This window comes from Gasterosteus aculeatus, chromosome 13 (genome assembly GCF_964276395.1).
Source record: "Gasterosteus aculeatus chromosome 13, fGasAcu3.hap1.1, whole genome shotgun sequence".
NCBI classification, from domain to species: Eukaryota; Metazoa; Chordata; class Actinopteri; order Perciformes; family Gasterosteidae; genus Gasterosteus; species Gasterosteus aculeatus.
Genome location: NC_135701.1, coordinates 10,168,851 through 10,191,997, shown reverse-complemented (window position 1 = coordinate 10,191,997; position 23,147 = coordinate 10,168,851). Strand labels below are relative to the sequence as shown.

Below are 23,147 nucleotides of genomic sequence, written 5' to 3'. Positions count from 1 at the left end.
GCTAAACACCTTCTTGTGTGCTGGTTGATTCTTTATAGATGTTGTATTATCATTAAAATGAATACTGAAAATTATGCAAAAAATGTATCTTATATTCACCTAAACATGATTAATCTGATTATCCATTTGTCTAATGTTTCTCAATCGTTTTATGAGATACATTTCATTTAACTTGTGCACTGCTGTCTTGTCTGTCGACTGCTGCGCACCAAACGCCAAGACAAATTCCTTGTATGTTGGTCATATTTTGCTAATAAATGTTTCCTGATTCCTCATTCCTGGTTCTCTCAATTTACTAAATAAAAGTAGGGCTGCATTTAAAAAGTGAAAATTTCTGCATGCTAGAAAGTGCTTCTATTAATAATACAATAAAATAACGGGAAGATACGCTTGAATTTCCCCTTTTCTGCTTCACATGTGGACTTGACAGTGTCAGCAAATTCAAAATAATACATCTAAACGTATTTTAACAATTTAACAGTATAATAGAATAACCACTCCCCCACGTTTTTGGTAAGTGGGATAATTAAGGTCTATCTATCTTTCTCGGCCGTCTGTTTCTTTCGCTTTCTCCGTCTCACTCGTCTTTTTCTCAAATTTCGCTATCTTTCTTTTCTTCCTACTGTCTTTTTATTTGTAATGTGCCGCTACCTCTCTCGTCTGTCCGCAGTATTGAGACCATATCATCGTCCTGCCTGGAATGCAACGACTCGATTGGCCGAGTAGTATCACGTGGGACGGTTTAACTCGTATACAATTGGTCTGTGCTTTAAGCCACTACCGTAAAGACGCCCAAAGCTGCGCAGTCGAAAAGTGCGCTGTCACGTTTAAATAACAACCGTCTTTTTTTTTTAGCTTTTTGGCTTCTGGGTCCGGTCCAGTTAGTGACCTCTAAAATACAGAATAGAGTTAGATACTTCCTTCTTTCGTGACGTTATATTCTTTGGTTTCAGGTTTCATTCCTGCAGCACACCATCTCTGTACGAATATATTATTCAGTACGCCAGAAAAAGATGTAGTATGTCATCTGCAGCGTGTCCTTATTGCGCAATGCGCACTTTATACGGGCAGCTGGGGGCAGTATGCGCACTCATTAGGGCGCATACTGCCCCCAGCTGCCCCCGCGAAGCAACTACCAACTAACCCGTCAAGTGGTCGAGGCGGTGCGCACTCCGGGGCAGCAGGTGGCGGGGACGCGCCCACGGGACGCACACGAGATGCGCTCTTTGCGATCACCCGAGAGGAAGAAGCGCAGCACGGACCTTATGATCGATGGCAATTAAAGACCGTAAGACTTCAACCACCATGGCAGCATCTGGCCTCCTCCTGGGGATCCTCGCGCTGTCTCTGAGTCCCGGTACGTAGAGGACATTTACTGCTGACGTCTGCCTCACTGGCCCCTGACAGGGCGTTATTAATTGTGTTGTCAAAGACCAGGTTGTTGTCGTGGGATTTATGGCGTAATGTGTTGGGTGCGGACCAGTGCGTAATTCATTTAAATGTGCTCTGATTTAAAGGAGACTCGAGGTTCATCGCGGACCCGTTTTCACTCGTCAAACAGAAATCACTGGTGAGCCTGGCTTTTCCCCTTTGTGTTATCACCGTTTTGTTACAAAGAGCATCGATACTATATTAATGGCAACAATACAACACGCAAATGAAACCCACTGTTCATACTGAACTCTGCAAGAACAATGTCTCATTTAAAAGCATTTCTGTTTAAAACAGTGATTAACTAAAGGTGATGTGCCTGACACTTGCAGTCACTTGGATCCAGCAACAAAGATTTCTGTGCGATAGCTCTTAAAGAGGTGGCTTTCTGTACGGATGTAATGTTGTTGCTGTGCATGATCTCCCCCGTGTCCCCTGTGTATTAGACCGTAGACGTGTGTTCAGAGTGCAGCCAGTTCCTCCAGCTCTCCGCCAACATGATTTCCAGCAGGGATGCCAAGGTGAGGATGTTGATGGCTCACCCGCTGTAGTCTCACTTCCCTTTTCCCTTCCCCTTACCGAACCCTTCGGCTGGGTTTGTGGAATTGGTTGATGGGAAACTGGCACACAAAAAAACTCCGCTGTGATCCATGTAATGTCTTTAAATGTTAACCGCTAAAATGAGCATTTATAATGGAATAGTCTACAATTTTATGAAAACATCCGTTGAAATGTGCCACCACCAAGAAAAGTTTACATTTGTCAAGTTATTTTGTACATGCATGCTTGTGCCTTTATGTTACACTTTGTCAAGAGGACAGTTTTCTTGCCACAATGTAGACTAACTAGTCCACCTTTGCAGGAGACTGTGTATGAAACCTTGCATTCCCTGTGCCAACGCCTCCCGACAGAACAGACCTCAGAGTGCGATTCACAGGTCAAGGTGTATTTGCCGAAGGTCCTGCAGCAGACACCCGGTCACCTGGTGAGTTTACCTGCTATTTAGGCCTCTTTGATGACGCTGGGGGAAATAATTGGCCCTTTGGCCTTCATGGATCACCTTTTAAAGCAGGATAATGTTTTCATGTAGAAACCTGGAGACACCTGCATGGTTTTTGGACTTTGTGCTGCCCACAAGGAGGAACTGATGGAAACTCCGCACCGTGCCACCAACACGGACGTGTCTGGCTCTGCACTCGGCTCAGCCACCAAAACCCAGGTCAGTGTGAGAAAGCAGAAGTTGATTCAAATGAAACTATTTATTATTCTACTTTAAATGTCTTGGTTTTCACAGTTTTCTCTCTCTCTCTCTCTCTCTCTCTCTCTCTCTCTCTCTCTCTCTCTCTCCAGGGTCAGTTCAACCCAGCCTGCACCCTGTGTTTGTATTTTATCAAAAAACTGGAGACTCTGCTGCCACAAAATATGACTGAGGTGACCCTATTTTTCCTAATACCTTTTGTATTAAATACAGCACCTATCCCTCAATACACATCACATCATGTAAATGTCTTCTCTGCCCTGCAGGATGCTTTGGTGAAGGTCATGGGAGAGGTCTGTTATCTCCTCCCAGAGAGCTACAAGGACCAATGTAATGATTTTGTTGAAAAATATGGCGCGCAGATAGTGGAATTCCTCTTATTGTCTGCTGCACCTCACACAATTTGTACCCTGCTGCACGTCTGCTTGTTCGAGGAGCAGCCCGTCCAAGGTCAGTCGCATGCTTATAATTGGTACATTTGGCCATTTTCTCAACCCTCCACCAACAAGTCTGACGCTGTGCCCATTCCTCAGAGTTGTTCCTGCCCTCTGATTGTGACTTTTGTCGCACGCTGGCTGCGCTGAGCCGACTACATCTCGGTCTCAACTCCACCCAATCCCAGACTTCCTCTTTCCTGCAGTCAGTGTGCGTCCATCACCCCAATGCCATTCCCAAGGTCGGACACTCAACTCCCACTCACTCCAAATATCCCTCAGCTTGTGCCGCAATCCTTGTTCATTCCCTAAATATTGTCGCACGGCTTACAAGTAAGTAACTCTCGTGCTCTTTTCAGTGTGAGGCTTTCACCAAAATCTACGGCTCCAGACTGCAGAAGGTTTTGGGAAACCAGATGGAAGCCCCGCATGCTTGTGAAGTAAGAGTCGACTCATTTACAATGAAAAAGAAACTCTTATATCCTGCAGTAAATGGACACTGACCACAGTGAAGCCCTTTGAATGCTCATGAACTCATTCTTTTGGCCCGTCCGTCCTGCAGAGAGCTGATCTGTGTGTTGCTGCGAGGAAGTTGGAGCCGCTCGGAACGAATCATTGTACTTGGGGGCCGAGCTACTGGTGCAAAGACGTTCAAACTGCTCAAAAGTGTGGCGTAAGTTAAATTCAAGATGTCAGTATGCCGCATGTTCAATGTATTTTAAGGAAAGTCCTATTATTTTAAGTCTTATTGCATTCACAGTATTACGACTGTTTGAATCGCAAGACACACCACAATGTGACCAGCTGCCTACTTAAAAAAAGTTTGAATATGATTTTGCAAATTAAATTTCTGTTTCACATCCTATTTCTCTTTTTATCTGCAGAACCAGGCCTTCTGTGAGAAGTACATGTGGAAGGAGTGAACGCAACTGACATGTGCACGAGTCCTGCTTCCGCCGCGACACAGACAGCCTGTGAGCATAGAAATAACCACTTTCTTTTTACAAATGTATTGCACTGATCAACTCTTTTCTGTCTTTTGAAATTAATGCCATACGCTATTTTGTTCAATAAGCATAAATGTTTTTCCAAACATTATTCAGTTTGTATTAAGTGTAACAAAGCACAGGCTGGGATTCAGTCTGGAACATCAGTTTCTTGTATTCCAGTTTAGTGAGTGGTAATATTGTGTAGATTGCTAAATATGTTGATGTGGAAATTACAAAAAAAAACGTTCATTACATAGGAAGCTCCCAGCATGTATGAAAGACTATTGTGCGATTAAAATATGATCCAATCATCCTATGATCTGGGGTGCTAATAAGCACACAACAAATTGCTAAACCTCATTAAAATTCAATAAACAAGACACTCGTTTCCTGGAGTTTTTTTATTTATAAACATCCAAATGGTAAAAACATAAACAGTGAAGAAAATCATGAAACTAATTTACACTTATTTGTTTTTTTGTGGGAGTAAAGAATTAATCTGGATGCTTCTTTACCACCAACTTCTTATTCTGCCATTCAGCGAGGGAAATGGTTCCTCACTTACACCCCGGTGTGGTTGTTTGTGTCATCGTCACTCTCTTGTCTCTTCCAGATCTAGGAGGGAAAAAAAATGATTTACTTGATTTAAAACTGCAACCTGGTTTGAACAAAGGGATTCAATGCATACAGGTTTTTAAAAGCTATAGTATATTGTATGTTTATATGGCAGCTGATGATATAATATTTGTATGCAAAAGACACTACATGTGGAAAGGAGTATGAGCTATTCTTTTTTTCATATCACTATTTCTAAATGCCTTGAATAAGCCATGTGAGTGCCATCAAATGGAGTGAGATGAATATTTCATCTCACTCTTATGCACAGAGACACATGGAGCCCCGCCTACGCAAAAATGACACTTCCGCTCAGAATGAGTTGGAAGACTTGCCTGGATGTAGGCCTCCGACAGTGTGATCATCTGGGGGAGAATGTCAGTCACCTGCAGATCCTGCATTTCATACCACTTCCCAGTTCCCTGATTAAACAAAAGATGAGATGATTTGCACGTATAACACAACACTTCCCATGTCAGATTACATTGTTAGGTTTTTAGATACCAATAATTTCAGAAATATCTGCCCGCAACCTACATGATGAAGAACATGTATTCTGTATGCTCCTTCGGTGGGTTTCCCATCGTGCACTACGTTGGCAACAAGGTCATAAGTTGTGTGTTTCTCTGTAAGTTGAGCTTCTTCTGTCAAGTACTCACGGAGGTCTACATTCCTGTCAAAGCAAATACAAAGTAGCAACATAACTGCATATCCATACGCAACACGCAAAAACCATTCATTTCTGCGGCATGCACTTAGATAGCATCGATCAAAGTGCCTAAGTATTTAAACAACACTTACGTGATGGGAAAATTGACAATTGTAGGGTTCTTTTCTACAAAGAAGTTGTTCTTGGTGAATCTTTTGATGCAAAAGACGAGGTACGGAGGCAGTTTGGTCAGCTGGAACCTATTGAGGAAATTCTCTTTGTAGGTTTTGTACTCCTGGATGCAAATGAGACAGGGGAATATGCACGGGTGCTCAGTAAAACACAAACAAAAATGAGAATGGATGGCGCAGATTGCAGGTGGGGCTTATTGCCCTAAACCCAAGTGCAATCTTTTGCAAAGCACTGCTGTTGTCGGAATTAATTATCTTCCACAGAACACAGTGGAAGTTGCACTTTAAAAAGGACAAAACGAGAGTTTTTTTCCAGGAAGAAAATAGCGTGCCAGAGAAATGGCTCATTTTGATTTACTGTTATTAGGGGAGAATTCCGGGTCAGAGACAGGTTGGTTTTTAAGCATCTTTCTGACAGGATTACACGAAAATGAAACCCAAAGGAACACATAGTCAATTGGGGTTTCTCGGCAGAGGACATGTGCTGTGCAAACTGACAGCAAAGGGAGTAGAAGAGCAAATTGAAAGGAACGGATATGAATATGATTCAGATGTACCCAGTTAGATTATCTGACAGGGAGTTCATTACATCAAGGTGTAATTTTCTGGTCTTGCACCTGTCCAAAGTAGCTGCTGTATACCTTTTTCACCCTTAAAGCCCCACAAGGTCAGACTCTGTCAAAATGTATCTATACAGTTTCGCAAAGCCTTCTGTTTAGATTCCTGCTTTGCAACATTGCTTCAAATAATGTTTCCTGCATTTCATACTGAACGAAATAATGAAGAATATTAAATAGACATACCTTCTCTGTGTTGCCGTTGAACTTTCCCAGGATGTTGAAGAGCGGGACTTGCGGGATAATGAGCTGCTCCTTCTCATCCTTGTAAAGTGGTGCTGTTGGGAGGTCAAGGGTAAGAAACAGGAAAGTGGACTCGGACATCTGCTCCTGGTACTCCTCTGTCACAAGCAGGGCCTGTTTCTCCTCTGGTGTCTGGGAAATAAAAAACAAATCATGTCATCACAGGGATGCAACTCTAATATTGCACATTGTAAACCGTTAATCGTCTGATAAATTTCTATTTATGGGCATGTGAAAATAGAGAATATTCTTTTACCCTTTGCATTGTACTTAAATATCACATGCAAGGGCAATTCTATTCCTCCTCAGGTTGCATTTCATTTGAGACGCTTCAAAGTTTATGATAGTAGTATTCAGATAAACTATCTTGACCGAAGGAGAGGGGCCTATCAGTATTAATATTAGATTACAAAACTGGTTTAAGAATTTAAAAGGTCATAGCTGCTCAAATAACAAAAATAGATCATATTCTAGATGGCAATAAACTACTTTTTAACACAAGCAGTACACTCACTAAATCCGGATGGGGAAGTTTCTTGGAGAAGATCCGCATGGAGCCTTGAAATGCTTTTGCAATGATTGCTTGGGCAGAGAGAAGAATGTGGGCTACGGTTAATTCACTTTTTTTGACAATCAAGAATATATGAAACATTTGACATGCTGAAGGCTGAATTAAGTTAAATACCATTCAAAAACTGTGCCACTGTTTTTTTTTTCTTTACCTCAGAAAAATTTAGAATTAGCATACCAAACCGCTATCTAAATATCACATTAATATAACTTGTGTATTATTATGAATTGGTCATTTTCACTCACATTTTTTTTTCTTTGTGCCTCCAAGAGCTCCATGCAGAGCATTCAAGAACCACGTCATGAAATCCACGGCATCTCCTGCAGGACAGAGATCAATCAATCAACATCAAAACCTGGTTTCCAGAGAGTAGCATGTGTACAGTACTGCAGTTTCCATTTATGGGAACCAACGCATTACCTTGCTTAGTAATTTGGAAGTTCTTCTTGCTGCACAGCACAACAGCCTGCAGCATCTCATGGGGAGAAACATGAGCCTTGAAGTTTCTTGGATTCCAAAGTTTGCGCATTAGTTCACCAAACCTCTGCACCAGGAGGAACATGATGTCCCCCGGTGGCCTGCGGATTCCCCTGTAGTTTTCCTCCTCCAGAAAGTAGTTTCGCAATGGCGGAACATTGGAAAAAGCCTTGATAGAAGAGGCACACATGAAATTCTTGTGATGATTCAAACCTTTATGCCAAAAGTCCAGAGGCGGTAGGCTGTGACAGCTATTCATACCTGTAAGACCACATTGGCATAGTCATTGGCTTTGATGTTGTTCAGCCCTACAATGCCTGGCAGGTAGGTTGTGCCATCGTAGGCTCGGTAGAGTTTACCCTGCTTGTCCAGACCTGCAATGTGCTGCTTGGTGAAAGTTGGTTTCAGCACATACTGTGGAGAAAGTGTGAGTAGATGACAAGCTTATAGTACATTATTTTGGAAGCAGCAGCTCAATATTGACAATGTGATATTGAAAAGTATAACAAAGACATGCCATCGTATCACCATGACTTCACCTACCGTGATGTCTTCTAGTGAAGAGTCAACGATCTCGTAGTTGTCTGGCAGACAGTAAAACTTGAGTGTGTGCAGATTGAGGAACACGTGATGGGTGAACTGCACACTGTGAGTGTAGGCATGGGACTTCAAACCTCTACCTACAAGGACGCATACACATCAAATCTGTTAAAAAGGACAACAAGGTGTTAGATTGCCTGGTTTAAAGTCAGATCTTTCACCTACCTTGAAAGTATTTCCCACATATAAGGCAGGCATAGACATTGATGTGGGAGAGAGAGATGGAGCAGAGTTTCTCAAAGTCAAAGTCCAGCACACTCCTGGTGGATAAAAAGACAAGCCTGGGAATCAGCTGAGGAGCTACAGAGGAGGGCATGGCTAACTAGCATTTAGCATCGACATTAGCCATGCGCAGTCAACATTATCTTGCCTGTTTATGGTGTCAAGGTAAGGGCAGTGGCGGCTTCTCCGGTCTTCCGCTGCGCGTCCTCGGCCTATTTTGGCTGCCACTGCAACATCGAGTTAAACAAAACAGAGTCGGATCAGATGGTGTTCGAACCGTTGAATGTAGTCTAACGCGTGAGCTAAACCTGCTAGCTAGCCTAACATTCAGGTTATTGTCGGGTGGATTTGACACATTTAAAAGCGGTTCGTTTGTTTTAGCCAGATCAATATGTACACAGTAGTGGTATTTGTTGGCCTTAATGTATTGGGACCGACCCGTGAATAAAAAATAACTTGCATCTAGCTCCTAGGACGTTAGCAGTAGCACGCTACCTGCTAGCCAAACATAGCACAGACGTTAGCAGTAACTAAACGCAACTTTACCTCTGCCTTCGTCCTCCTCGTCGTCATCATCATCCTCCACTTCAGCTTCTCTTTCTCGCTTCAAAGAAATCATCATAGCAGTTAGTTTCTAAATAACGAAAAAGGCCCAACTTTATTTGGAAGAAATTAATGGCTCAAGCACTGAGCGTGTCGAAACTCGCGGTGGTAGAGCGGCTGTACGTCGAACTACCAAATAAGAGACAAAAAAGTAGCCCGGAGTTTGAGGCCAGTCCCATCCAACTGCTCAAACCCAACTCAATAACTAACGTCAGCACTTTTTATGAAATTTCAACCTGGTGTTTTGATATTTAATTTTTGTAGATGCTCGGTAAGGGTCCATTCAAGGATTTGTTTTGTCTTTGTAAACAGGGTATTTTTATTATTCGTCTGTAAACTCCGGGAATGTTATATTTGGACAACAATTTACCATTAGCTAGCATGTAACATTAGCTTTTTGTCATTGGCGTCTGTGGATCTGCTTGCTGGCATCATAAGCGCACACATACTGTCGCCGTAGTGGAACCGTTTGTTAGAATGGATATTTTAGGAGACGATGAAGCACTTGAGCTGAAATACAAACGTGGCGGCCGCTTGGACATGAGCCACGGCTTCCTGCACCATATCCGGAGGAACCAAATTGCTAGGTGATTTCCCCCACGACCGTTAGCCGAAGCTAGCAACGTTAGCTTGTTAACCAACCAGGTCCTCTACTCCAGCCGCAATCTCCTTGTGATGCAGCTATTCAATTTTGCGTAAGTTAGATGTTGATCTGAGGGGTGGATGACAGGCCAGTGGTGGGACGGGCGACGTGTCCTGTCACGCTCGAACCGAAAATACGAAGAAATTGTCCCATTGACCAACGTTATGCTTGGTTTAAGTTAACCCATTGGATGCATATCATATAAATCAAGAAAACTCAACTGAACATGTTTTTTTACATAATTGATTAAATCCATGCTTTTTAATGGTAGAAATAAAATAGTGATGAAGTGAAGCATCTTCCTGCATGTGCCCTTAGACTTATTAATATAAACTGTTGTTTCAGGGAGACAGGACACTTCTAATCCTTAAAAAATAGCATTACATTATTTGTGTTTAAATAACTGGGTCAGAAGTTCAAACATATGTTGAACTGGATGCATAAGCATATTATTATTATAAGAGGCGTACATTTCATAGCAGTAACACAATCTACATTGGTGGCTTCTTAAGAGATGACTACGATAAAGAGGTGAAGCAAGCCAAAGACGTAAAACAAGCTAAAGAGCTTCAGCGGCGGAGGAACAGCACGACCCCTAGACGCCCCCGGCGGCCTGACATCCAAGTGTACCATCCTCGATGCAGACGTAAGTCCGATACGCTTCGTTGTGGCTTTGCCAGCCGGAAATCCAGTAAAGAGTATGAGCGTGTGTGCCCATTTTCCAGATGGATCAGAGCCAGGAGCCGGTGCTGAGGCTGAAGAGTCTAATGAGAGTGGGTCAAGCACAGAGGCAGAGACCCACGGTGCTGAACTCTTCTGGCTCGACTACCAGGCGGACTCCGGTGCAATTACCTCTTTCCTGGTGCACAAGGTTGATGAAGATTCTTTTGACTGATGTTTTATAACTTCTCGATTTATTTGACTTTGTTCCTAATAACCTTGTTTCCACAGGAGGATAACCCTGAGAAGGTGGTGGATCGTGTCGCAGAGAAGAACATCCTGGATTCAGCCATGAAGGCAGCTCTAGAAGCTCGAATTCGGAAGGAAATTGACAAAAGAGGGGACAGACGTTGAGCGATGTTCTCAAGCAGTTGACTATGATGACAGGGACAATTGGCAAAGAGGCGCAATACTTTATTTGCAGTTCTGCACTACGCGGCATTAACGCTGTTGTCAGTATTGGGGAGACAATGAGGATTTTAGGATCAGGTACAGTGACTATCAGCAGAGATCCAACTTTATGACCCCTAATTAATCTGTCTTTTATTTTTTTAAGGGAGAAGGAATGGCACTTATGAAAGAAAGTCGGGAGTTAACTGTATTTACATTTTTCAAACCATGTTTTTCTTACCTCACACCCTCATTCATAGGTTTAAGGACACATTTTTTTACACCTTCGAGTCAATTGGACTTTCTTGCTTTCTAACAGTTAAATTGATAAAAATGAGTATGTACTCTTTGACAGAGAGCACTGTTAACCTCTCCTCTCTGTTAAACACCTCCTGTGTTTCTTGTGTTTACAAAGACCTTGTTTTTATAAAGAGATTAATACTTTTTTTTAGCTATAATGCTGTGAACGGAACATCAGTCTGTGATTCAATGTTTAGAAATATGAAATACAGTTTTGTTTCCAGTGTGGCCGTAGCCACGATGATGTGTTCATTTGTTTCAGTGTTTGAAGTATTCTAATTTATTTTAGATTTTTGAAATACTTTTATTTTTGATACTAAATATATTTTTGAGAACATGATTCTTTATGTAAAAAATGAATGTCAACTATATGTATATAAAATACATATATTACTGTCCAATTGTGTCTGGATGTGGACTTCTTCAATTGAACAGCCCTAAAAGTTAGTTGTTAGTGTCTCGATATGTTGCAAAATCTCTCAATTATTACGGGGGGGGTACTTTGACTTTTAGCATTTCTATCCTGAAATATATATTTAGTATTGGGAATACAATAACATCCTATATAAAATGCAGTTGTGACAGAAGTGTTTGACACCATGTCGTCTGCAGGTGGCGATATGAATCAGCATTTTAAATCTGAAGGCCTATTTGCTGTTTCTCAACTTTTCTCTCAATCACTCGTCAAAATATATTTTTGTCAATAAGTCACTAAGCATTGTAACAATCTGTTCTAATTCTGAAGAGAAATGGCCAAACTGTAATTCCCCATTCACGAGACCATCACGTTTAATGGTCAATCATTCTGAAATGTCCCGTCCTCATCTCATTCTTCTGTGGGACACTTCAGCCACTACTTGTTGAACTTTTTCTCTCTAACGTTATAAATTAACTGGAGAGATAAAGAAAGCTATTTTGATATCAACCATTACTCCATTGCGTTGACTTCCCTTCAACCTAGTGGAGTGTTTTTTTGTTGCTAACCTGTTTTCCATGCAGTTACAAAACCAGCAAGTTTGAACCAGCCAGGGGTGTAGTCCCCCCACCCTTCACTCAAATTCTCTGAACGTGTGAAAAAGACAAACCTGTCGTCTACAACAAACTGACACTGACAGAACTACCTGAGGACACAGAGATAATTTCTTTAAAAGGGCAGCGCTCCCCATTATCACATAGCTACCAGCAGTTGTGCCGAAGGTAAATGTATTGCCGTCTCGTCAAAGATATAATGGGCTGACACATTCTTCCCATCCCCTTGATGAAAGGGGGAAACACTAAGTTCCACCACCACCCGGGTTCTGGTTAAAAAAAAAAATGGGCAGACGAGCTGCCAATCCGCACTAGAGCAGGGGATTAATTCATTGTTCTCATGAATGGATGAAAACATGCAAACCTCATCCTCATCATGACCACGTGGCAGGACAAGTGTGCAAAGGCTCGTCAAAGAGGACGGGCTTCTGCTACGCTATTGGTGAAGAGCGTAGTGTGTGGTTATTAGAGAAGAGACACATTCCCCTGTCAACAGATTATCTCCAGTTCCACCAGTTCTCTATTGGTGGACAATTAGCCAATCACAGCTCACACCTTCACACCTTCCCCCTCTCTGTGCAGACGCATTAATAAAGATATATAACACATAACCTGTCAGGCAGTTATATATGCCCAGGAAGGACTTAGCGTGATGTTTTGACGTTATGCAACTAAGGGAACCTGATGTTACCTGTCGTGGCAGGCAGGTAGTTACGTATGGCCATGTTGCACAATATGTTTATATACCTTACATGAACATTTTTTTCCATTGAGACGTGTGCTTGGACGGCATTGTTCTCATTAATGACACACTGCACTATTATATAGAGTAGGAAGAGAAAGATAGCAATCACCATGAACTGTTCCTATTTTTTAGGCAATCTAAAGGTTTGCATTAAAACTAGCGTTTTACTTACAGAAAATGTTCAAATACTGCTCGCAATTCTGTTCAAAGTCTCTGTTTCAACAGTGGATACTTCTACGGCCCATTCTTCCGTCTTATCATTGCTTATTACGCCCTGTTATATAAGATTTATTTATTGAGGTAGTGAGCATAAGTATTTATTAAGTTGCAACTTATTCTAGTGAAACAAAACACACATTTTGGAGTTTTAAATAGGAAGAATGTGTCTCACCATGTTGATTTTACCGCTTCGGTAAGTTTCAATTCAATTCAATTAATTTGATTTTGCCCAAAATTGCAAATTTGCCTCAGAGGGGTTTACAGTCTGTACACATGCGACATCGTCTGTCCCAAAACCCTCACATCAGCGCAGGAAAAACTCCTCAAAAAATGAAAAACCCTTCGATGGGGAGAAAAAAGCGAAGACACCCTCAGAGGAGGATCCCTATCCCGGGATGGACAGACTACAATGGATGACATGTGTACAGAACGAACAACGTAGAATATGTTCAAAACATTCAATTCCTATGACAGAAATCATTCAAATATTGCAAGTAGTGACCAGGTGTACTGCAGGACCACTGCAGGGACAACCACCATCTGACAGGACCACCAGCCACAGAAACAGCAGCAGTTCAATGACAAATTGAGTAAAATGCTGCTATAAAAACCGTTTAGATACTATTTTGGAGTCACTCCAGGAGCACATAATGTGTAACTAAAGTTCACGATGACTCAGGTTGATTCAAAGTGCGTAATCGGATGCACCTTTGTAACGGATGATCGTTGTGGGGCGTTATTTTTCCACACACCCACATCACGCGACATATACGGTGTCAAGTAACTGAGACAATACTAAATATGAAGATAGTAAAGGTTCATGTTTTATTAGACACACTATTTACTGCCTTATTACTTAGCTATTGCCATAATTAGGGCAGGTTGGAGGGGATTATTTGAATCTATCATCAACTAAATTCCCTAATTTGACTATAAAAATACAAATAGAGTCAAATTGAATGTATAAACGCTTTACATCCCTATATAAAAAGCTGTGAAAAAATAACATTATGTGAGAAATGGTGTAGTAAGAAAAAATACGAGCAATGTGAGGCTTTATTTGACCTATACAGCAAAATTAGATTGGCATAAATATAGCATCAGCTGTCACCCAATCCTTACAAGAAACTACTGAGCTCCACTAAGTGCTGACCAGCTTCTGCCCTTTACACCGTCACCCCCCTCTGCACCGCTGGGCTGTGAGAAAATCCTCTCGGTTTACAACAATGTTTGGTCTCATATGCGAGCAGAGCACAGGTGGCGTCCGCTCAGCTTTCTGCTTTGGGAAGAGTCTGTATTTGGTTGATTGAGAAACAAAGATAAAACTACAGCCGCGTCGTGGTCCCAGAGAGCAAAGGTGGTGCGATGCTCCACCAACAGTTTCCCAGAAGTGCATTACAACCCCCAACATCTCTTGATTTTCAGCTGCCTGCGTCAGCGCTGTGACACCGGTGCACTCGTGAATGATCCTGCCCATTCAAGGCTGCGGAAGACTGCCCCCCCCCCCCCCCCCCCCTCTGACCGCTGTGCGTTAAATATAGATGTTTGACTGAGCCAACGTGGGCCTGCAAATGCACAGCTGCAGTGGTGGGCCCTGAGGTTTGAATATGTTGCTTGAGCACACGTATCTTGATCTAGTGTAACCGTATTAATGTGGTGGGAAAGTCTTCTCGACTGTATTTACGAAGTAGCTTGTTGTAATCGGCAGCATCAGTGAATCTTACAACACAAACAGTCAAAAAGGCAGGGCAGGTACAGCTAGCAAATAGTGGCAAACCCTAAAAAAGTCAACAATGAATAGCACTCCAACAAAGTGAAGGAGGTGTAATGATTAGTGACTGACAAGAGGGAATTGAGGACAGATGAGCAGGATGCGAGACAGGTGCAGAACAGATGAGACTGAACAAAAACAACAGGACACAGACTAAAGAATAAACCCAAGAGCACGGCAGCTTATAAAATATAAAATAGGGGTATAAATCACAGTCCTCCAGTAACTTTCTTTCGTGTTGGATACAATCAAAGTAATAGTAATAATAATGTACGTGTCTCACTGGTGTTGCCATGGGAGCTGAAAGCCCCTGTGAGTCTGCAGGTCTCCATTACACTAGAACTAACGCTCATGGGACTGAGATGCGCAGACCTCCACATTAGACGCTCCCTGGTTTACAAAGCTGCAGGATTAAAAGCTCACTGGCTAGAATGCATTGCATTCACTGCCATGCGGGCATCTCCTTGTGTGGGTTGGCACAATAGAAATTTTTGTTTTTTTTAAGTTTCAATGAGACTACCTTTTATTAACATGCATTGCTACTGACTAATATTATCCAGAATGCCACATGTCATTCTTTAAAGTCTGCTTCGCACACACATGCCGCTCTAAGTCCTGTCGGAACAAACTGAACTCGTTCCAAATGACCAAAGATTAGTACGATTTAGGTACAGGTTCACACAAGCTTTGAGAAATGTAATCCAGAGTTGAGAAGGACGGCAGCGGATTTAGCTGACTGGTTATGCACACCGGTGCAGTGTAGCCTTGTGTTCATTGTATTTTAGAATCCATCCCACATTGTTATTATTCTATTTTGTCCAGGAATGTGTTGGTTGAGTGAAAAAAGCAACCCAATGGCATCTGGCGTTGTTCATTCTGCGCAGCTGTATAGTGAATGTCGGTTGGTACCAAATACCAACAAGCGGCCACTTCGTACAAACATTTGATGAATCTATGTCTCTATAGTTAACAATGCTATTTAAGCACACTGCCACTCTGCTGATGGTTTCATCTGCGTGTAGGATTTTAGAACCTGGCACAGATCTTGATCTGAAGATGCTTTATCAAATGTCCTTGTTTGAGAACTTTGCACTGCAAACACACGGAGTACACAATTACAAACGGTTTTATCTAATCTCTTTATCAATTCAAGGTTATTTTTAACACATTTGAATTGCTTTATTAATCTAGATAAATCACGAGTCAGCCCTGTTACTATTATTAAGCCGCAGCAACCACAGAATCACCTGATGAATACCTGATTATCACCACTGCCTCCTGGCATCTGAATGTTAACAAGAAAGTCAAATCTGCATGTCACATCTTTTGGTCAGTTTTAAAATCTGACCAGAGAAAACATGCTATTTCTAATCTAACAAACCACAGGTTGAACCTTCTACCCCACACAATCACAATATTTTGACATAATAGGTCCAAATGAAAATAACGCTCCTTTAATCAATGTGTATTTTGAAAGCTGGCTGTTTGGTGTTTCATAAAGGGCATAAATGCTGACTCATCTGGTGGATGCAGACTAATCACATAGCTGGAAAAACCACAAGTTACACAATGAAACTTGGCTCTTCTTCAAGAGCTCATAATCCTGCCACACTGCAAATATACTGACTTTTTCAATCAAGTTCAACCAGCTGCTCAGGAGAGCAAGAACATCAATCCAACCTGAAACCTCCCAACTATTCCCCTCCGGCAACACACACCCAGGCCTCAAAAATAACTACACAACTGTCCCACGTAACCCATTCACCACCTCACATAGCAGAGTGTAGGGCGTGCTTTCTGCAAGTACCCAGCGAAATTAACAGAAAAGCTTTTGAAGGCTATCGAGTGGCTGATCATCCCAGATAAAGAAAACAGTCTGATCTTAAGCAGAATATTTATGAATCCATTTTGAGGGAAAGGATTGCTCCCAAGCACCTTCGTTTTGGATGAAGATTGTGGTTTTAAAATAGTTTAGAAACACTAAAGTGATTGTTTAAACGTGTTGAACAACAAAGTAATTTATGCGACAATGAAGTAGTCAGAGATGGCGTGTTCTGGTCCGTGGAGCTCTGCACACGTTCACTCACCGGATGGAATCCGTTACTGTGGTGAAATGAAAGACCTCAGAGCGTAATCCAGCGGCAGGTAATACATTAAAGTTGTTGACTAATGTACTTTGATGTACAGCCCAAAACGTTTATGATGCGATCTATAAAGCGTGGCAGGTTATTGGATTAGAGACGCGAAATCTTTAGTCATGGATTTTTTGGACATTAGACAATACAACCCAAACTACATGCCTTATTGTGAACGGTATCATTTGAAAGTAGCCCACTATTGGGACACATTTTATTTTTTTCATGTATATTATGGTAGTCGCGCTTCAGAACACTCCGCTTTTATCTGATAAACCCACAGTTAACCCAAGTATGTGGTACATTTGTTATACCTACTTTCTTAAATTAGACCGAAAGTTTGCCTCCATGTTGGGAGCACAGTAAAAGGCCTGGTGGGGGCGGGTTACACAGAAGTATTTTAAGAAAAGCCGTACAAACTAGTTACTTTCACATGCAGCCCTTTGAGGGCCATGTGGCGTACTGTGTAACGCATAGACAGAAATGAGTCTAACCGCTTTCTACTTGCTGCATATCATTGCTATTTACGCAGAATATTTGGCTTGGATGCCAAATCCTCACAATGAACTTAACATTAAAGTGCACACGTCGAGTAAAAACCAAACTAAGTGTTGATGAAACGGGACACAAAATAATCACATCAGAGACAGACATTTTAAAGGAGTAGTTGTTTATTACAGAGCATAAAGAAACCACCCAGTCTAGACATGAAGAGCAAGACAGTATGAGCTACTTGTTCCTGTGGAAGTTGAGCGCATGTTTGTAGGAAAGCAGATGGGGAGTAGAGGAAATAGAAAAGGCACTCCTACACTTACGGTAGCCAACGGGGGGGGGGGGGGGGGGGGGGCTTCAGAGATGAAGGGAACAAAACCCAGAACTCTAAACCTATCCTACAGATGACATGGCTGCGTAAACAAGGCTGGTTTCTCTGTACAACACCAACCGGATGTTGCCATTGCGTCGAGGATAAGTAAGAGCTAAAGAATTGCGCCAGACATTTTAACCGGATTTAAAAACCAACCCACTTAAAAATAAGATCTGTAGTCCAAAAGTTCATAAAATGTCATTAACAGTAGCCAGTGAACATTTTGAGTTGAGGCGGCCCAAAGCTTTTCTGTACAACACTCTGGCGCCTCAAGCCAAAAACACTGAAAAAAAATATGATCAAGTCAAAAAGGAATTAGATTCAATAGACATGTTTAAAGCTGCCTTCTGAAACCACAGCTTCTCTGTATCCACGCTGCGTCTCAGAACAAATAAATAGTGTTGAGGCCGGACTTCAAGCCAATAAGACTCTGTGGCAACAAACACTCCACTAAGGATGGAGTGACCAGGTTTCTCTGTAGCTACACCTGCCATCCATACACGTAGGGAGGGAAAGGCCAGTTTGTCACTTCAAACAAAAGTGAAACTACATTTTAAAAGACTCATTTTAAAAATGGAATTTCAAATGCATAAAAATCCAATTATTTTCAAGTATAACAAAAACCTCTGCAGACCAGTGACATAGCAGCTTCTGACTTTTCTGTATTACGTCAGAAAACAGCAACGGTCTGTAGGGGGGCGTCGGAGCATTGATAATCTGTAAGATTTAAGAATTAGGATTTGGTTTGGGGTTAGCCTGCAATGCACAGCATCCTCCACAAAGATGCAAAAGTAAAGCGAACAAAAAAGGCTCAAGAACGGAGACTGGGTCAGCAAAGCATCGTACTAGATTGAATGAAGGAGGAATGTTTAGATCGACACTAAACTGTTCGGTAAGGTGCCAGATCAGAGAACCCCCCCCCCCAAATCAAATGATTATCTAAAAGGACTTAAAACAGCACCAGTGAATTAAAGTGAGTGACTCTTAAAGCCAAATACACGTTTGCAAGAACACCAACCAAAATAGACTGGTGTGGAATGCCGAAAGGAGACAGACTCAAAGCAGCTATTCAGGTCTATCACACCAGGAACCAGTGGAACCCAAAGACGCGGGAGAAGTTATGGTTCATTACTTCATCCATTTCTTTAAACATAGAGTTTCTGAGCCGTGCCTGCCACGACCCACTACGATACTGCAACCAGCGGAAAACAGCAAGAAGACAGGGAGGGAGATGGAGTGACAGAGGGAGTCAGTGTTATGGAAACCATTACTATGAGAGTGCATTTCACCCCCGGAACCTTGGAGGCTTCTCTGTAGTATACACCAACAGGCCTGGGGGGAAAAAGCTTAACATGTTTAGTATTTGAGCTTTTTGGGCACCTCCCATGGGAAGGCGTCTCGGCCAAAGTGGCCATAGGCTGCGGTCCTCTGATACAAGGGCTTCTTCAGATCCAGCTCCCTGGAATACATAATCAACATTCTTAGCAGCAGGCACAGACTTCAAATGCACACAATGCTCACATTAGGCTGCTGAGTGAAGTGCCACACAAGAGAACAAAAAACAAAACAAAAAAACACTGCAGCTGGTTGGACCAGCTGGTTAAGAGTGTTTTGTGAAGCTTTGAAACTTACCCAGACAACCAACTCATCCCTGAGCAGTGTGGTTACTGCAGCTGGAAACCACATTATACAATTTACCAAAAAAAACCCGACACTTTCATAACTATGGCCATTACTGTGTCATTACAGAAAGCCACCATGCATATCGATCCCAATAAAAGTAACCTTTGTTCCTTCCAATTCCTCCTCAATGCCTTAAAGTACAATGAGAAAAAAAGTTAAAAGCTTTCGATGGAAGCCAAAAAAAGCAGGCTGCAGCAAAATGACTATAGCGTCACAGGAATTTAAATTATAAAACTATATTGTGGTCAGAAATAAATAAGAAATCATAGGTTATTAGGACCGGAGGGGTCGGTTGTATCAGGGAGAACAGGTGGCTTCAGAGGCTATACATTACCTGACAATGACTCCAGGACGGAGGTCAAAGTTCCTCTTAACAATGTCCAGCAGCTCCCTTTCACTCTTGTTTGAGGTCCCGTAATGGAAGATGGAAATGGAAAGTGGATGGGCAACTCCAATTGCATAGGAAACCTGATACACACAAAAACATTTCAATTAAAATAAATAAAACAATACAAGTAGGAATCTCTGGAGTCCCTCGCAGCAAAAACAAAGGCGGAATCTTTCGCTCACCTGGACCAACACTCTCCTGCAAAGCTCAGCCTTCACCAGCGACTTTGCCACCCACCGCGCAGCGTAAGCAGCAGAGCGGTCCACCTTTGTGTAATCCTTCCCAGAGAAGGCTCCACCGCCGTGGGCTCCCCAGCCGCCGTAGGTGTCAACAATAATCTTACGCCCAGTCAGACCAGCGTCGCCCTTTGGAGAGCAGAGGTCACACAGGTGAGTAACTCGAGCTAAATATTTTTTATAAGCCACACCCTTTGACATTTACCTGTGGGCCTCCAATAACAAATCGCCCACTGGGCTGCAGGTGGTAAATGGTGTCATCGTCCAAATAGATGCACGGAACAACAGCCTTGACGACCTTCTCCTTCAGAGTGTCTCTCATTTCCTCCAAGCAAATATCCTCATCATGCTGCACAGAGACTACAATTGTGTGTACACGGACTGGAAGCATGGCCCCCCGGTCCTGGCGGTACTGGACAGTGACCTGTGAAGTAACTACATATAAGCCATAATCCCAACAAACAAAGTACAATTTCCGATAATTAAATAACAACTGTACCTGTGTCTTTGAGTCTGGCCGGAGCCAAGGAAGGGTGCCGTTGCGACGCAACTCTGCCATCTTAGAATTTAGTTTGTGGGCAAGGACAATTGTGAGAGGCATGCTCTCCTCAGTCTCATCAGTGGCATAGCCAAACATCAAGCCCTGCAGAGAAACACATTTTTTTTAAAGTCTCCTTTAAGGACAATGAAAGATCAGTTATCCAACTACAGAGCTCACATAACCACGACTGACCTGATCCCCTGCGCCAATATCCTCCTCGTTGCGGTCAACGTGAACACCCTGAGCGATGTCTGGAGACTGCTGCTCCAAGGCCACAAGAACATTACAGGTCTTATAGTCAAAGCCTGTGCAAGAGACAAGATAGAAGCACGTCAAGATTCGGGTCATTGATACTAAACAACAACAACAACATGCACAAAAGCATCAAGCACCTTTGGACGAGTCATCATATCCAATTTGACGGATGGTGTCCCGAACAACTTTTTGATAGTCCACTATGGCACGAGAGGTCACCTCACCGGCCAACAGGATCATGCCGGTCTTCGCAACAGTCTCTGCAGGAGGTACGAATACAACGGTCAATATAAATGAGTTGCACAAACAAATATTGAAAGAAAGGAGCATTTTACATACCACATGCAACTTTGGCATCGGGATCCTGCTTGAGATGAGCATCCAAAACTGCATCACTGATCTGATCGCAGATCTTGTCTGGAAAAAACAATAAACTAAACAGCTGGGGAAATAACTGCAGCAAAACACGAATGAAAACGTGGGCTCACAGACGCCATTTCGGCATGTGCACGTGTGGTGGGGAAGCAAGGGCGCGCAAGTAACATCCACCCGGAGCCGGAAGGCAAACGTGATATAGTAGTAAGAATTTAAACGGTCTTTCGAGGATAAAAGATTAGAAGGAACAAAACCCCGAACATACGCGGTAACGGCCAACAGATAATGCTAACTTAGCTTTCTTTATTTCATAACGCTGGTACATTTTAGGCACGTTCAGGAAAACGCGTACCAATAAAAACAAATTAATTTAAGCAAGGAATTGTTTAACATCAGCGGTTAATGTCTGAGAATCAGCGATCGGTGCCGTCAGCTGAGCAGACACGCGATAGCACCATGCAGCATCGATTAACGTTAGCTCGCTAACATCAACGTTAGCTAGCAGCGCGTGCACTCGGTCACCGGCCGGATAACGTAACGAAGCGGCAAAGGCCGTAACGTCCAAATCCACATGACATCACATTACTTTAAAAAATGAAGTGAAGCGGGGAACGTAACGTTAGAGCACGTGGAGCTGTATTTAGGTAATTTTAGAAGTACTCTAAAATACGCAGTGTAGGCGGAGGGTCTTACCGGGGTGTCCTTCCCCGACCGACTCGGAGGTGAACAAGAAGCAGTCCTCGTCAATGAGGGAGTTGTGGAAACCATTAATCTGCCCGTTCATTGTCGCTGTCGGCGGCTGCTGCTCTGTAAAAATGTTACGGCTTTATTTTTCTATCTTTACTACGAGCGGCGTGTTCCGTCCTTGTGCGGTACCTCGGTAAGTGGGTCCTATAAGCCTCCGCCTCATGGCGCAGAGCTCCTCTATTTATCCTACACAGTCTGACGTCACGGCGGGGTGGACCATACCATCGCGTCCCTTCGAAGGGGAGGACGTGTGCATGGGTGATGTGAATGGTGATGTAATAATAGACTTAGTTGCACCCTTTGGTGCCTTTATCTGAGCGAATTCTTCCTTTCACAGTTGTGATTCACGCGGCTGTGATGATTCCTACATAGATACGAGTGTGTTGAGGGATGCTTGAGACAGTTTGACTCTACTTTAGTTGTGTTTTAAGGAGGTGAGCTTGCTGACCGTTATTATTTATGCAACATTCAATATAACATCCTTATACTTTGTGTTTGTTTTGTAAATGTACATTAAGCAGATTTCCACGATGTGTAATAAAAACGATATATATTCCCAGCAAACCATTATTAGAGTTTACTATAAACCCACACTAGTATATAATCTGATAACTTAATTTGATTGTACATGAGAACATGTGCCCCTGGACAAACAAGCAGAACACCTGGAGATGATTGCAACAAAGTGAGATTGTACAGTGAACAGCGAGCAGAGATTGTGTTTATTATTTTTCTAAATAACTTAATTATACTTTACTCAAAAAGCTTCCATCTCCGCCTCTACCCTTCAGGCAGTTTTTTATACAATCAAAAGCTGTGATTGTGAACAAGTTGTACCTTTGCAGGCAGCAGATGGGTTTAATTATTGTTGCTAAAAGAACGGTTTGACCATGGCTCCAAAGCGGGACCATTTTATTTATTTGAGAATATGAGTATTTCTAGTTCAAGTTCTAGTTCTAGTTTGAGTGTTTTTTTCACTTCAGCAAAGATTTGGAAAGTTTTCAATTCAGATCGCTGCTTCACCGAGAAAAAGTAATGTGCATCTTCTGCTTGTCATTGTGAATATCCCTCACCTATGAATCATCACACAATCCCAGTGTTGCTCCATCAAGCATAATGTTGCGTGATCAAGCAGAGTGACCTGATGTTTTCTCTGTTCAAGCTGCTCAATCTTTCTAAGTCATCGTGACAGATAGACCTAGGCT

General features: G+C 42.4%; 4 protein-coding genes across 5 annotated transcripts; 2 read left to right on the top strand and 2 right to left on the bottom strand.

The window, feature by feature from the left end:
• Positions 1-1,035: 1,035 nt before the first annotated feature.
• sftpbb (surfactant protein Bb) lies at positions 1,036-4,492 on the top strand. The gene is made up of 11 exons (XM_040195266.2): positions 1,036-1,357; positions 1,518-1,570; positions 1,878-1,952; positions 2,294-2,416; positions 2,522-2,650; positions 2,782-2,862; positions 2,956-3,139; positions 3,223-3,365; positions 3,483-3,563; positions 3,686-3,796; positions 4,008-4,492. Exons 1-11 carry the CDS (start codon positions 1,273-1,275, stop codon positions 4,044-4,046), a joined length of 1,104 nt encoding a protein of 367 aa, XP_040051200.2. The 5' UTR covers positions 1,036-1,272; the 3' UTR covers positions 4,047-4,492.
• Positions 4,493-4,498: 6 nt separating this feature from the next.
• Positions 4,499-9,058, bottom strand: usp39 (ubiquitin specific peptidase 39). Its single transcript, XM_040195265.2, has 13 exons — positions 8,844-9,058; positions 8,446-8,524; positions 8,241-8,335; positions 8,019-8,155; positions 7,737-7,889; positions 7,419-7,644; positions 7,244-7,318; positions 6,942-7,009; positions 6,371-6,559; positions 5,529-5,671; positions 5,265-5,400; positions 5,063-5,149; positions 4,499-4,727 (listed from the first exon to the last, which is right to left on the bottom strand). The coding sequence occupies exons 1-13, from the start codon at positions 8,917-8,919 to the stop codon at positions 4,674-4,676; spliced, it is 1,518 nt and encodes a 505-aa protein (XP_040051199.2). The 5' UTR covers positions 8,920-9,058; the 3' UTR covers positions 4,499-4,673.
• A 223-nt stretch (positions 9,059-9,281) lies between these two features.
• Positions 9,282-11,354, top strand: c13h2orf68 (chromosome 13 C2orf68 homolog). Of its 2 annotated transcripts, none has more exons than XM_040195267.2 (4): positions 9,282-9,487; positions 10,056-10,189; positions 10,269-10,414; positions 10,495-11,354. In XM_040195267.2, the coding sequence occupies exons 1-4, from the start codon at positions 9,378-9,380 to the stop codon at positions 10,615-10,617; spliced, it is 513 nt and encodes a 170-aa protein (XP_040051201.2). In that variant the 5' UTR covers positions 9,282-9,377; the 3' UTR covers positions 10,618-11,354. The 2 variants fall into 2 exon arrangements, with proteins under 2 accessions (XP_040051201.2, XP_077942762.1); XM_078086636.1 differs by having other exon boundaries at positions 9,289-9,595.
• Positions 11,355-17,505: 6,151 nt separating this feature from the next.
• Positions 17,506-22,212, bottom strand: mat2ab (methionine adenosyltransferase 2Ab). The gene is made up of 9 exons (XM_040195484.2): positions 21,889-22,212; positions 21,160-21,237; positions 20,958-21,080; positions 20,758-20,870; positions 20,524-20,667; positions 20,230-20,448; positions 19,971-20,153; positions 19,735-19,868; positions 17,506-19,176 (listed from the first exon to the last, which is right to left on the bottom strand). The coding sequence occupies exons 1-9, from the start codon at positions 21,977-21,979 to the stop codon at positions 19,074-19,076; spliced, it is 1,188 nt and encodes a 395-aa protein (XP_040051418.1). The 5' UTR covers positions 21,980-22,212; the 3' UTR covers positions 17,506-19,073.
• Positions 22,213-23,147: the final 935 nt, after the last annotated feature.